Here is a 15,582-nt window from a genome sequence, read left to right on the forward strand (position 1 = left end):
AGGTTTTAAATTTTTCCTAGACTTTCTAATAGCTTTTCCCCCCACCATACACTATTTTCCTGTGTCATATCCTCAGTTTGTTGGTTTCTTTTCAAAGTCTTCGTCATAACAGGTGAAGCCCCGTTTTTTCCTGGAAATTCACTCCCCAAGGCCTCCAACCTCAGGCTCCACTGTAGGCCAGTTGCTCTTTAGACTTACTCTAAAGCTACCATCCTGGGACGTCACTGCTTCCCGGGGTTTGATCTGCTCTTTTCAAGAATTCATGTCTTCCTCTTTCTTGGTTTATTTCCTCTTTTTCACTGGACTAAATCCTCAACTTCCTTTAAAAATATTTGTTGCAGAGTAATTTCAGGAGTCATCTCATATCTGAAAATGCTTTGATTTTATTCTCACACTTGACTGATAGTTTAACTGATTTTAGAATGTCGTGCTGAAGGAAGTCATTTTCCTTCAGAACTGTGAAGGTATTGCTCCAATGTTGTCTCCTGTGAGACTGATGATGAGAAATCTGATGTCAATATCATTTTCATCTCTTTGTAGTTTACTTGCTTTTCTCTCTGAAAGCCTTAGGATATCTCTATACTTTGTATTCTGAAATTTCACATGAACGTACTTTGGAAAATGATCTTGTATTGTTGTATTTGTTCCTTTGTTCTCTCTCTTTCTTAAATTTCTATTAGTCAAATGTTAGATCTCCAGGATTACCTTCTATCTTATCTTCCTCTCTTAGTCTTTTTGTTCTACTTTTTTTTTTTGATATTTCCTCAAGTCTGTCTTCCAACTCTTCCTTTGAATTTGATCTCTGCAATCATATTTTTATTTCCAAGAGGTCCTTCTTGTCATCTTAATATTTATTTTCAAATATCCTATTTATGTTATATGAATGCAATGTTTTATTGAACCTAAGTATACTAATTCTAGAGTTTTTTCTCTCTTTTTTTCTCTCTTATCTGTCTTTCTTTTTTTTCTGTTTGTTTACCATTCTGTTTCATGTTGAAAGTTTTCCTCAAATATTTGCTAATCATTGATATTTTGTTTACATAGAAGAATGGTGCAATAAAAAGTGATTGGAAGCTTCATATACATAAGTAGGGAGTTGGCCATTTTGTTCAGGGATTGCCTACATGCAGAAATACAGATGATTTTTCTCTTGGATCTCTCAATTACTTTCAAGAATAACACTCTAATTTTTTGGCGTTCATGGAGGATATAGCCGGATACAGGGCATTCTGTACACCAGATTGAGGAGGACAATGGGAGGATTAGCTGTGTAAAAATAGCTTCACCCTCCCCTTTCTGCCTTATATCTCACCTGGTTTCTTTGTCAACCCTAGCATTTATGCAGGGAAGGCTGACTTTCTCTCATTGTATCAACCCACTTAAAGTATTCTAAACTGTGGCATCTCCTATTCTGCTTCATCAATTACCACTCCTTCATCTACTTTTTAGCTTTCATCCAACCTTCATCCATCAATGGTCCCTTTCCCATTTTCTTCATTGTTGTGAGTTTATATCTTTTGGGTTCCTTTGCTATCTTTGGATGTAGAGGCAATACATGCATATAATCTGTATTCCATCATTAACTCATTGAAATACATAAACTTATTTCAATTACAACTTAAGCTCCCACTTTGCTATTTTTTCTATTTCTTCTGAGAGTAGAGCACTAAATAACATCATACTCACTGCTGTGATAGCATCAAACTGATTTGGCAATAAAAACCCATTTTACAGTGTAACACACTGAAACATTAGAACAATAAACTTGTATTTATTATTATTATTTTTTTTTTTACAGAGTTTCGCTCTGTCGCCTAGTCTGAAGTGCAGTGGCACAATCTCAGCTCACTGCAACCTCCACCTCCTGGGTTCAAGTGATTCTTCTGCCTCAGCCTACAGTAGCTGGGACTAGAGGCATGCACCAGCACACCCAGCTAATTTTTGTGTTTTCAGTAGAGGCAAGGTTTCACAGTGTTGACCAGGCTTGTCTTGAACTCCTGACCTCAGATGCTCCGCCCGCCTCAGCCTCCCAAAGTGCTGGAATTACAGGCATGAGCCACCATGCCTGGCTTGTATATATTTCTTAAGCAGAATTTCTGTGCATAGTCCAAGAATGTCTGGTATGTTATTTAGTACAGTCAGTTCATTAGATACCTATTTGTTTCCTCAAGGTAGTGGTTCTTAAGATTCTTAAGCTGGGGAGCTTGTTAAAAATATATATTCTCAGGCCTCAGCTCTGCAGAAGGTCTGGGATAGGGCCAATACTCTGTATTTTGAAAGAGCCCCTTGAGTGAAAAGCACAACTATGGTTAAGAACCACTGACCACTGGAAGTCCAGCAACAGCGAGTTGGGCTATTCTCATTCCCTCTTTCTCCTCATTTCAATCCCTATTCTTGCTGACTCCAAAAGTACATGGCAATCTTTAATGGAAGAACTGTTCAGAGTAGTTGCTGCATGGCTAATCTAGCTTTTAAAACCACACTACCTCAATAAAAATCCACCAAGCAACGTAGAAAAAATTGACAGGTTCATCTGCGCTGAGTGAACTCACTTGCCCAAGGTCCCAAGGTCATCAATGTGAATGATGAAGATGGGAACAGTATTTGGATCAGTCACAGTATATAGTCGAAGCCAGATATTGCCATTCCTTATAAATGTCTAAATCTATAATGAGAAGGTAAGAAATTACATTATAGCAGTGCCAGAGCTTAGCTACCAGGAAAAAAAAAAGAAAAAAAAAAACCTCTTCTGCAAGGATGAAACAAGAAAATTACTTGAATTTGAACAATGTGTGCTAGGTTTTATTGGGGCAGGGGGTTATTTTTAAAAAGGAAAATTAGAGTTCTAATTTAGACAACCCAACATTATTGATTCACTGTCTTATTTAAAAATAAGGTCTGCAAGACCTTTTAAAATGTTGTCATTTTTACCCCCAGGGAAATCAGAAGTGAGCCAAGCAGAGCTGCTGATTTGTAGGTACTAGAAGTAGACCTTAGACATAGCTTCAATACTAGGGCAAGAATATGATAACAGTGGCTAACAGGACAGGTTTGGAGTCAGACATACCTGGGTTAAGAGGTTAGGCTCCATCACTTACTAGTTGTGTGACCTTGAGAAAACTACTTAACCTCTCTAAGGTTCAGTTTTCCCCTTTTGTAGTTTCTTAAGTAAACCAAGCTCTCTCAAGCTTTGGTGCCTCTGTACAGGCAGCTTACCACTCACCTCCTTTAACTCTGATTAATTCTTACTCATCCTTCAGGTTTCAAATCAACACTGCCTCTTCCTGCAAACCCTGATTTCCCCGTCAGAATTAGCAAATGCTATTCTGTGTCTCCTCCCCCAAGTGCCGTAAACACATCTTCAATCATAATAAATGTATGGTAATTGGTGGTTTATAAAAATTTGTTACTTCCATCATTTAGGAGCCAGAAAATTAGAGTGCACAGGCCAAATCTGACCCATGGCCTCTTTTAGTACAGCCTTCAAAATAAGAATGGTTTTTGCATTTTTAAAAGGTTAGTTACCAAAAGAAGTAGAATATGCAATTGAGATTGTACGTGTCCCTTAAAGCCTAAAATATTTATTATCTGGCTCTTTAGAGAAGAATTTGCTGACCCCTGCCATATATCATAAGTAATTTGAGGGCAAGAACTATGTTTTATTTCACTGTATGTCCTATTCCTAGCACAATGTCTGACGCATGAAAGGAATCACATGCTTGTTGAAGCGATGAATTAGTCAGTACAACCAGTATTTTCTACAGTATTATTTATTGTAGAATCAAAACACAACTTTGTCTCCCCATGTTCCAATAAAATGTACCCCATTAAGGTAACCTTTTCCTGACCATAGATGGAAGTTTGGATAGAGCACATGATTTTCTGCTCACTTTTTCAAAAATAGACAGTCCTTAGGTCACTCTAAGTCAGAAAACACAACCTTGATTTAGTAATTAGAATGTATTCAGTCCAAGATATTACTCAACTTTCTCCATCTTCACTTAATGGTGAGGCTTTGTTTCCCACTAAGCCCATGCTAAGGCCTGTAGTGGTGGCTAAATGCCTTTGGAAAAGGAGGAGTGATAGGTTTTCTTCTTTCTCTCTCCTCTTGCCAGTTTCTATTTGGATCCTCACCAGGGTGGAAATAGGAGTAGGGAAGAGAGGTAAGGGATTGGTCATTTCTTCCTTGGTGGAATGGCTTCCCACTCTCTGGGTCTTTGGCTCTTCTGTGGGTTCTTCGAAGGCCTCCGTCACTGAAGACCCCTCTCCTGTAACTTGGGAGACCTGGGTTGATGCATTTTTATTTAGGTTGGTACTTAACAGCTCCTTCCTCAGCCTCTGGGAATCCAGCAGTTATCTTCAGCTTCCTGTTGATGGGGTCCTTTCTCCCCTCCAGATGGCCGCATTGAACAGGGTTCAGGATGACCTTACCCTGGCTCTCTTTCTTGCATGATCCCCATTTGGTTTCTAGGAAAAAATCAAACATCCCCTGCCCTAACAAACTCTGGGAATGAAGGCCAATCCCAACACAGTCAATCCTGTTCTCCTGCCAAGGGCCACATTAGCTTTCTCAGAATGGAGTACAGTTCCGATTCACTCCCCTTCTACTGCAGGGAATAAATGTCAAGTTCTATGAGTGATCCAGTGAAGTACCCACTAGGCTTCTACTCCTGTGGAAGGTGGAGTGGAGTCTTGGCCTGGCAACAGCTCTGGGCAAAGAAACATTTTCACAAATTTCCCTTCCCACTCCCTTTCACAATCTGACTCCCTTTTATTTCTTGGAGCCTCTTCTGGAGTATTTCCATTGTAAATTTTGTATATGATGACCTGGCTTTGGAATTCCCAACTATTGTGGGTCATTAATTATGTCTTCCTGGAAACTCGAATTTAATATTATGTTAAATAAGGCTTATTTTTTCTAATTATGTAAGAAAAGGTCAATTATCCATGGTGAAACCTCTGGTTAGATTCACGTAGCCTCATTGTCTATTGATATCTACCAATTTGAATCAACAGCATTAAGATTTGTTGAGCATCTGTAGCGTATGCTTTAGAGATATTTTCTCATCTAACCCCCCTTTTATAATTTTCCCTCCTTTTTTGGTGAAAACTGAGTCTCAGAGAAATTAATTGACCTTCTTAAGGTAATCCAGAAAATATAGATCAAAGCTAAGGTGAAAACCCAGGTCAATATGATTTCAAAGTCCCTGATCTTTCTGCTGTACCATGATCTTTGAACTTTTTCATCCAAAAATCCCGAATGGCAGAGAAGAGTGAACACGTATCCCTGGGGAAGTCTGGGTGGCCCAGAGGCCCTACCACAAGTGTAAAATTTCTCTGAAATCTCATGCTTGATCATAAAAATGCATAAATTTGCATTCTATTCTGTGTGTTTATTATCATATAAACTATGTTTAAAATTATCACTTAAACTATCTACGTTCTCCTTGTCCAAATATTCAAGTAAATTCAATCATCTAGGAAAATACACTATGTTTATCCTGTACTTTCTTGAGCATACTACTGTAGTTTGAGAAACACCAGCATATTCCACAGTTTGAGAAAGAAGGTACTAGAATATGCTGGTAAGGCAAGGATTTCAAGGACAGCCTCAATTTATTTTAACCACTGGAATGAGGGAAATGGAAAGACATAGTATGCAAGAATTGTTAAGGAGAATTTGGGAATAAAGTGAAAATCACTGCAGTAATTTCTTAAAGATTGGCATGACACTATAATTAATACTATTGTGATTATTGATACCATAATAAAAATTGTTTATGATCATGTGTTGTTGGATGAGCAATGCACTAATGATGGTATAATATTGGAGAAGTAACATTGGGACATTCAGCTGTTCTTAACCTGGAGGCCATGGAGCACAGAAATTTTATCCCTATTTCTGAGGAAGGGGAAGGTCTGTAGCTTTCCTTAGACTCTCAAAGGAATCCAAGATCCACAAAGATTAAGAAACACTGCTACAGAGAAAACAGCAGAGATTTTGGGATCACATGGCCTTGTTCTCCAGTGCTGGCTCTAGGCTTACTAAACTACATGATATACTTTCTCTCTAAGTCTCAGGTTCCCCATTTGTAAAATGAGGGTCATAATACCCAAATCACAGGGCTGTTGTGAGGATTAAATTAAGTTCTTTATGTTAAATGTTTGATATAGAGTAGGCACTCAAGAAACGTTAATCTCCTTCCTCCTGCCACAATATGTAAAAGATGATAAGGGCCTTTGACTACAAATGGATGAATAACTTATAGTGGAATATATACCCTGGCTAGATATGACTACTTAGAAAATGTTCTACTTTAATCTTAGAACCCCAGCCAGAAACTCAGGCTGATGTTAAATTTCCACAAAATATTTAAAACAAATGTATTAAGTTGGTGCCTAAAAAATCTTTTTCAAACCTAGAAATATACACATGCAAACATTCTGTTTGTAAAGATGGAATTATTTAAGCACTATCACATCCTGGAATGTTTGGTTTCAATTCTAGGCATATATTACTGTAAGACCCAGGATGAAAAACCTCTTGAATTTAGCTAGAGATTTGATCCTCTTAAATGACATATGAAGCAGCTTTTATAAAGATAGGGAGCCTCAGCTAGTCTTACAGATTCATGAGGAAGCCTCTAAGGGGTTAAAGTAGAAAGCTTATACAAACTTTGCTTCTCAGCCTCTCTTATCTCCTCCCTCTCCACACCGCTGAGACAGAGCAGAGCTGAATCACTACCTTTCCCGCATACTCTAAACTGTTGCCTGCGAAAGAGGAACTGGGGACTTAGACTAATTCAGGCTGCTTTCATTCAAATGTTCCAGAGGGCACACACACATCCAAACAGACTTCTCTTTGCTTTTCAGAGCTTATAAGGAGCAGGCATCTGAAGCTGCACTCTGAAGCTGTAAGTGGTAACTGACATTTTAAGTAACATTTTAAGTAATAGAAGGTGTTTTTCTGTTTTTCTGCAAAGGGATTACTCTTTAGGAAGATGAAAGAGAAACCATACTTTGCATGAACATAGTCCTGCTTCTTTGGCAAAACAAGGCTTTCATTCTATGTTCCAGCTATTCCAGAGATGTTCCTGAACAAGTTACCTGTTGGTGAAAGCTTCAAAAGGGATACTTAAGTGACCAATCCTATTCATGCTGTGGGCCAGGAGAGGTAAGAAATATTTGGAAATATTACGATGTTATTCCCGGTGAAGTGAGAGGCATTATTTTATTTATCGGCAGGTGTGACAAATAGGCACCATCTGCTGCAGAAGATACAGCAACTCCTACTTGAGCGAGCTTATTACTTAATGGCTCCAGGCACTGAAGAAGCATTGGCTGCTGGAATCGTTTTTTCACAGGGTGATGTGGAACTAGACACACTTCTCTTAGTTTTTTCTCCTCAGCTAGGAAGATAAATATAAATAGAATGTATTAACTCTTAAAAGCTGATATCAGTTGATAGTTTTGAATTTCTTTTCTGAATTGTTCCACTGAAGATTTTCCTTAACTACTTGATGAGATTTCAGCTCTGGAATTATATAGGCAGGTGTCATGCAGAAAAATGTAAAATTACCAGTGGGTTGTTCCCAGAACCTTATCATGTTAAAGAAAATAAAAGTAACTACTAGGAGCACCCTGAGAACCAAACAGAGATCAGGGTACATTTATTTTATATCTCCAGCACCTAGAAAAGTGTCTGGAACTTGATTGGCACTCAATAAATGTTTGCCAAAGAAATGTTAATCTGATTTTGGAGGCCTGTGCAGAACTTGGTTGCTCTTGCTACAAATAAGTTTCACTCAAGGAATCCCTCTCGGGCTTGATTGATGCAGAAAGTTATTCCCTTATCATTCTGGGGAGCAAAATTCATGATCTAGGAGTGTATGTTATTTTGCTCCTATGAGGTTATATACACTATGCTGATGTCAAAAATTAGTGAGAACTTGTCATTTCAATGTTTATACTAAAAACACAAGACTTTTTTTTGTTACTAAGATTTTATTTACCAAATTAATGACAAAATATGCAATTAGAAAACCAAAGGTGCATTCATGTCACTTGTGAGTATTTTGGTTTACATTAGAAGTGAAGTAAACCAGATGTACAAGTTAATATTGGACAATGACCAGTTATTAAACACTTTCTCTTTTCCCTTTCCCCCAAACTTCTCTTTTTTTGCTCCATTCTTTCTCAATATTACCTCCTTCCCTTCCTTCTCCCCCTCATAATCACTCATTTCCTGCCCCATCTTGTCTCCATCCCACATCCCTCATAGTCTTTACTCATTTCTCACACTTCTTTCTTTTCCTCCTCTCTCCCTTCCCTCTTCCTCTATCTTCCTTTCTTTCTTTCCCTAATTCCTTACCCCCTTTTCCGTTCCTCACTCTCCTCCTTTTCCCTCAACACCTTTCAATCACTTTTACAAAGACTAGAAACTGATTTTTATTGCATGAGCTTTCCAGAAAGAACTGCAGGATACTAAAATAATTCTTTCCACAAAAAATCATATCCTTCAGAATTAATAGAATTTGAATTCCTTTTGAAATTGCATGGTTGTTTTTCTTTCCAAATGGTGCAGAGCTTTTAACAGAGCAACCATATTATCTGTGCAACTCATTAATTAGTTAGCAAAGAGAGCCATGACAATCCTGTTTGAAAAGCTTTTATGAGAAGTAGTCACAGATATAGGACCAGAGTAACAAAAAAGAGGATTTCCTAATATCTAACGTTGCATTTATTCATTTCAAAGTCCTTAATGGATTTAAGGAATTAAATTGATAAACCTCCCTAAACTGACCAGACTGTTTGGTCTCCTGAAGACTGTAGAGGCTTTAAGAAATATGTGATTAGTTAGTTTTCCAAACTTTCAAAGGAAATGTTTAAAGAAATTGACAAGGTTAGCTGAGATCATTGTTCTCTAAGCTTCTCCAAGCTTCATAGAATTCTAATAAATATTGAATAAGTATTCAGACCTAAGGAAGATTCAGGGCCAATTGTGTAGGAGGCAGAAAATGTACTATCAATTGTTATTGAAAATTATCTGCAGACACAAGTGAACTTTCTAAAATTTAATTTAAAATCTAACCCATCCCATGTAGTTTTCCTTTAAAATCTTGTAACTGAAATAGCACTTCATGAAGAGAGTTTCTAACAAGGTGATAATTTCTTAATTCTAGATTATAATCTGGAATTTAGTCTCCAATAAGAAATTGAACAGTGGGGGAAGGGAATAAAAAGAAAAGAGAAAGTTATATTCTTCTCCAAGCTATATTAGCAATCGGATCAGAGATAAGACTGTGCTTCTCTTTGAACTGTAAATGTTAGGTACATTTCTTCATCATACCCATGCATTTATTCAATAATTCTTGAGCAGCTACTGCAAGCAAAGCTGTATAAGGGATAGGCTGCTGAAAATGATCCTCAAGAATTTTGTAAGTTACAATTTAGAAGAAAACATATCAACTAGATATCTGCAATATTTGTCAAATTTAATTCCTCTAAGAGAAATACAAAGCATTGTGGAAATTAGGGTTAGGGTGGAAAGTCAAGATCAGCTTCATGAACTGAATCTTGAAGAATTGTAGTATTTCCTCACCCAGAGATGTGTGAAGATAGAAGGAACTGGTCAAACAAAAATGTGGAAGCAGGGAAGTAGGTAAGAGTGAGCATTACAGTTTTATTGGAAAGAGGGTAATGGAAGGAATTAAGGTAAGCCAGGGCCAAGGCATTGACAGCCTTAAATGTCAAGCTAAGGAGAATGGAGTAAAATCCAAAGGCAACATGTGGACTTCCAACATTTTATTTCTTTTTCCTTTTTCATTCCACTAGACTAGCTATAAATAAATTGTATAGTAATAAAATATAGAATAAAATAGCAAGTTGAAGATTACACAGTTTGGTATATTTTTTATAAAGTTCAAAACAAATGATACTAACATTGTTTAGGCATAGGGGTGTGTGTGTGTGTGTGTGTGTGTGTGTGTGTGTGTGTGTGTAAATAAAAGGAAGGTAATGAGTCACAAAATTCAGAATATTGGTTATTGGTTATTTCTGGAGAAGGATAGGTAAGAGGATGAGATGGGAGGAGCATAGGTAGATGTCGTGTAAATTATTAGTTATTCTCAATCTTAAAGTTGGTAGATGTTTGCCCACAGATGTTTGTCCATGGGTGTTCAATATATTATTAAATAAGTGAATAAAAAGGGCTCAAATTTACCAATGATGACAATGTGCCATAAAGCAAGGAGTATGAATTACCTGATTCTGTATACTTGGGGTCCAAAAGGGAGTATAAAGATACTAGAATAGTGTAGAGGTTTCTCCCACTTGACTTGCACTAGCAGTGAGTGTTTATTTTTCCTTACCCTTCTCTTCTGGAAGGCAGGTGAAAAAGTAACTTAGGAGATACATGGGTGAAAAATCCATTAAGCTCTTGTCTCTAGGTTACTACCATTCTTAAGGAAAGGAGCTGCTGGGAGAAGTGGTGAGGAGGAAGGCCAGTGAGACTGACAACCTATATATGAAGCACTCTGAATACATAGTGAAGCAATTGAGCTGTGTGGGCTGTCTGGGACTGTTAAGAGTCCTGATTTGAAGTGCTCTGTTCTATTTGTAGACTGGTGTTTCTCATCCCTGGCTGCATATCAAAATCACCTGTGGAGCTTTTAAGCAATACAGATGTTCATGCCCCATACAGAGCTACTGAATCAGAAACCCTGAAGAAAAGACCCAGTTATATATATTTTCAAAAACATACTAAGTAATACTAAAGTACAGCAAGGACTGAAAAACATTCCCTGAAGAGTGTGCTTAGAAACAAGCGGGTAACTTGTTTCAAACATTGATTCCAGGATACTGTCCCCAGAGATTCTAATCTAAGAAAAAAGGGAAAGGGTCTGGGAAAGGGTCCGTGTTTTTATTCATAATAAACACCCTGTAGGTGATTCTGATGAAGGGACTTCCCTTGACCACTCTGAGAAACATTGCCCCAAAGGTTCCAAAACACTAGGGTTTCAGGGTGATTAGTCCATATATTTGCTTCCTAAAACTGCCATAAAAAATTATATAAGCTAGGTGACTTAAAACAACAGAAATTTATTCTTTCAGGCCTGGAGTATAGAAGTCTGGAATCATGGCATCAGTAGGGCCGTGCACTCTCTGAAATCTGTAGGGTAGACTCCTTCCTTGCCACTTCGAGCCTCTGGTATTTGCTGGCAATCCTCAGCATTCCTTGGCTGGTAGATACATCACTCTAATCTCTGCCTCTGTCTTCTCCTTGTATGCCTCTGTCTTCTCCTCTTCTTGTGAGAACACCAGTCATTATACTAGGGCCAACCTAATATATTGACTTGATTACATCTACAAGGTCTTATTTCCAAATAAGGTTACATTCACAGTTACTGGGGGTTAGGACTTCACCATTTTTGGGGGGTGACACTATTCAACCCATAACACTGTTTTAAATGCTTTTAAAAGTAGAGCCTCCAAACAACCAATAAGATAGATTAGCTGTATTCTTTAGCTGGGCTATCTAGAGAGAAAAAACAATAATTAACTCTCAAAGCTCAGTATACAAAGAAATACTTGAAAGGCTTGTGTTTAGTATGCGTATTCCTGGGCCTTGATCCCAGCTAATCAAATATCAAAATAGCTGCACTTGTAAGGATAGAAAAATGTTTCCTAGACCATTGCTCCAAATATAGTGGAAAGATATTATCTCTCTCTCTCTCTCTCTGCTCTTGTTTCTTATGAACCAAGTTATTCTGTATGGGCAATAGGAACAGTAAGCAGGTAGACTAAGAAAAATATGGATTATGGAAAGTATAGTAACGTGGGCTAGGGAATACAAACTTTAAGCTGAAGTGTTCCCAAGCTGGGGGCAAAATTCAATATGATAGGAAAAATAATGTGACCGTTGGAGCTATTTCTACGAAGTCTCCTTGGGTATGTTAACAGCAGACAGAACTAGGCTACATTGTTAGCAATCTACTATTGCACATGGAAGTGTGACAGGTGATGGTTGTTTATATTGTTTATTTTAGCCACCCATATTCAAAATTCATGTTTAGAATGGCAAGTTAAATCATTTTGGAAGACTTCAGCAGTGAATAGTTGACCCTATTTACACAGTGGAATGTTTTTGCCAATAAAAAGAAGGTTCTAGCTTTACCAACGATAAAGCATGCAGTGCATTTATTTGCTCAGAATAGGCATACCCTCTCAATTCCTTCTGGTCTACAACTATTGGGGGGAAATGTCTATTTCCACTCTACTAAATGAGAGAGAGAGAACAAAAAAAGAAAATTGGAGGAAGCCTGCATTCCTGAACGTTCCCCTGATTCATTAAAGTAACAATTGTCACTGGGATCTGGAGATTGAAAAACAATTCCTTAAACTTAGGATTCCTTTGTTTCAGTGCTAGGCTTTCTGGTTCAACTAGATCAATGGTTCTTAGTCCTGGCTGCGCTTTGAAGTTACTTGGAAAAGACTTTATTGCTTTTCTTCTATCTCTCTTATTTAGATATGTGGGGTACAAATAGACATTTTTCCCCAGTGTTTTTAGACCAGAAGGAATTGAGAGGGTGTGCCTATTCTGAGCAAATAAATGCATCCTTCATCATTGGTATAGATAGAACCTCCTTTTTGTGGGCAAAAGCATTCCACCATGTAAATAGGGTCAACTATTTACTGCTGAAGTCTTCCAAAATGATTTAACTTGGCATTCTAAACATGAACTTTCAATATGAGTGACTATTTTTTTTTTTAATAGCAGTGCTTGGGTCCCATACCAGACCAATAAAGTCTGAATCTCTAGAGTGGTGCCCAGGCCCCTACTGTGGAGATTATGATTCAGGAAGTCTAGGTTTGGGCCCAGGTTCTGTATATTAATAAGTACCCCCAAGTAAATCTTATGATCAGTTGGTTTAGAAAACGTTGTTCTAATCTAGGTTAGTCATTAGCTGCTGTTTACTGATGTGATTTTTTTCTTTAACCTTTTAAAAGCTGTTTTCTACAGAGAAGAAAAAGCATTCTAAAATTAGTTTGCATATAGCAAACCATTTTGCAATTTATCAATTTATTTTTATTTCAAAATACATTGCCATTTGTTTTTCTTAGAGATAACTGAATCTTTTATTTTTGTTTTTGATTTTCAGGAAAATCAATATCTGTTGGAGAATCTGAAGAGCCAAATCTCCTGAGCCTAGGCCTACTGCTGTCAGCATCTCTGAGACCTCTCTCACCTGAGAATTACCAGGTCTGACAACACTTTCCCTCCAGCCTACAGTGAGGGATGTCAACAAAGCTACAGAAAACTCACATTCTGTAGACTTACAAGCTGTGCAGCTGGGCAGGAACCTTACAATCTCCATCCTTAGGGAAGGTTCAGAAATACAGATAAACGGGGTGAAAACTCAGATAAGCCGAGCCTGATATATACAAAAGCCTTCAGATAGTCTCCTCACAGAAGAGCCCAATTAAGTCCACATAATTAGTCCACACATCTAGATTAGGTATAGGCAAAATGAGCCTTTTCTCCGTCTATGAAAACAGAGCAAAAGACTGATATAATACTCTAAAAGATTCTTGTTCTAATAACAGTACTATAAAGCAGTTTCACCCATATTTATTTTAATCAGTATAAAAGTAGGAGTGTGGAAAATAAAACATTGCTTGTATTTTTAAAAATTGATTAAGAAGCTCTGATAAAACCTATTGGAGGGGCGATTGCTGTGCTGAAAGATAGAGAGGGTGTTGCAATTGTCAAATAGCATCACCATTTTCTGCTTGTGTGCTATTGCCTTAGCTCTGAGAGTGATTGGTTTTTACCAGATTGTTAGAACACGTCCAATAGATTTAGAGACAGTCTAAGTGACTGTGAAATGCCTCAAGGGCAGTAGAAATCAAATAGAAACACATACCAACTCAAGTCTTGAGTGACGATGGAGGCGCATTTTAAATACCATGGAAATCTCACTGGGCGTGCCCATTTTCCCACTCTGGCAACAGAGGTTGATACCTCTTCAGACAAGTATTCCAACCTGTACATGTATGTGGGCTTATTCCTGAGCCTCCTGGCCATTCTCCTCATCCTGCTCTTCACAATGCTCCTTCGGCTCAAACATGTCATCTCGCCCATCAACTCTGACAGCACAGAAAGTGTTCCTCAGTTCACAGATGTAGAGATGCAGAGTCGAATCCCCACTCCCTAAAGCCAGGATGAAGGTGAGCTTTAGTGGATCTGGGTAAACCCTTATATATGGATGTCCAGGAGAGCTTGCTTTCTTGCATGAAGCTTCCCATGTAGGGAATCCACAAGTTGTTCACTTAACAGCAAGCTGTTCATGTTTTCTTTGTGTTATTCTTCATCTTTACTCTGCTTGTGGGCTATCTAAAACGTTTAAGACTCACTCTGAAAGGAATATAGGAAAAGACAGCTGGTTGGGAGGGCTGGTTTCCATAGTAACCAAACAGTGCCTGGGCCTTGCACAAACCTCAGACCACAGAAATTCATGCGCAGTGGTTGTAAGAAGCACAGGGTCCCTGGAAGCTCCAAAAACAAACAAAGATTTGCTTTTGAAAGGGCTGATCCTTCAAAGAGGATATCCCAAGAAAAGGACAAGTTCTAATTTAGTGTTTTGATCCTAGAGAATCACCTCTATACAAAGTTAAATAATGTCAGAAGTTAATGGAAGACAAGCCCTTTCCCTAAACAGCAGTGATTTGATCATCTTAGGCAATCCGGTTTGTTTCAAATGAAAGAAGAGATTTAAAGAAACTGTTTCAGTTTAGAGAGCAAGTTTTCAGAAAGAAGTTTCTAGTAAACAAACTCAACTAGAGAGAGAAAAATGTGCATATTATATCCATATTAATTCTATTCATGCAGCTTCTTTGTCTTTTTCTCTCTCCCTCTCACACTCTAGGATAGAGTTGCACACAAATATCAGCTTTGTTTAAAAGGTGCCTTTGCAAACAAGACTCAACTGTACTTTAGAGCAGAAATAAAATGATGTTGGTATTCTGTTGTTGAATATGGCTTTGGACAAAACATTCAAGCCTTCTGAGTCCCAGGGTTTTTGTGCTGAAAAAATGATTAGAGAGCTATTTAGTCATCACTATACTCTTTATATCTGAGCATAAAAAAAAGAGAGAGAGACAAAGGAGGAAAGGACTAAACAACATCCTCCAACAAATCCTTATTGAGATCAATGTCCTCAAATGTCACATTTGTATTTCCCAGAAAATGTTCCTCCCTTCCTGATCCCTGCCAAAAGATGAAGTGTTTCACTTATTATCTATAAGAGAATTATATTTTGAAAAATTCCATTCTCATAAGTAGCCCTAGTATGCCAGTAGTGTGGAGAGAATTTAATTTTTAAAACTAACTTTTCAAAGGGAAACCAAAGGAGATGAGTACCATTTACAAATCAGAATTTAAAAAACTGGTCATATTCTTACCACCAAAGGACGAGTACACCTGTGTTAAATTTTACTTGCTAAAACAAAAAATAAGTTATCTTTTGCACCTAAAGGGGGGTCATCAAATTTCACAGAGTACTCTCTCAGGAACTGTAATGA

At 37.8% G+C, this 15,582-nt stretch overlaps 1 protein-coding gene across 1 annotated transcript; it reads left to right on the forward strand.

The window, feature by feature from the left end:
* The first annotated feature begins 13,191 nt into the window (after positions 1 to 13,191).
* On the forward strand, positions 13,192 to 15,089 carry SERTM2 (serine rich and transmembrane domain containing 2). Its single transcript, XM_055375594.2, has one exon. It carries the CDS (start codon positions 13,947 to 13,949, stop codon positions 14,214 to 14,216), a length of 270 nt encoding a protein of 89 aa, XP_055231569.1. The 5' UTR covers positions 13,192 to 13,946; the 3' UTR covers positions 14,217 to 15,089.
* Positions 15,090 to 15,582: the final 493 nt, after the last annotated feature.

This window comes from Gorilla gorilla, chromosome X, assembly GCF_029281585.2.
Source record: "Gorilla gorilla gorilla isolate KB3781 chromosome X, NHGRI_mGorGor1-v2.1_pri, whole genome shotgun sequence".
Classification (NCBI taxonomy): Eukaryota; Metazoa; Chordata; class Mammalia; order Primates; family Hominidae; genus Gorilla; species Gorilla gorilla.

Bases quoted from the DNA above. Each gene is read 5' to 3' on its own strand.
- SERTM2 (XM_055375594.2), top strand. From the start codon at position 13,947: ATGGAGGCGCATTTTAAATACCATGGAAATCTCACTGGGCGTGCCCAT.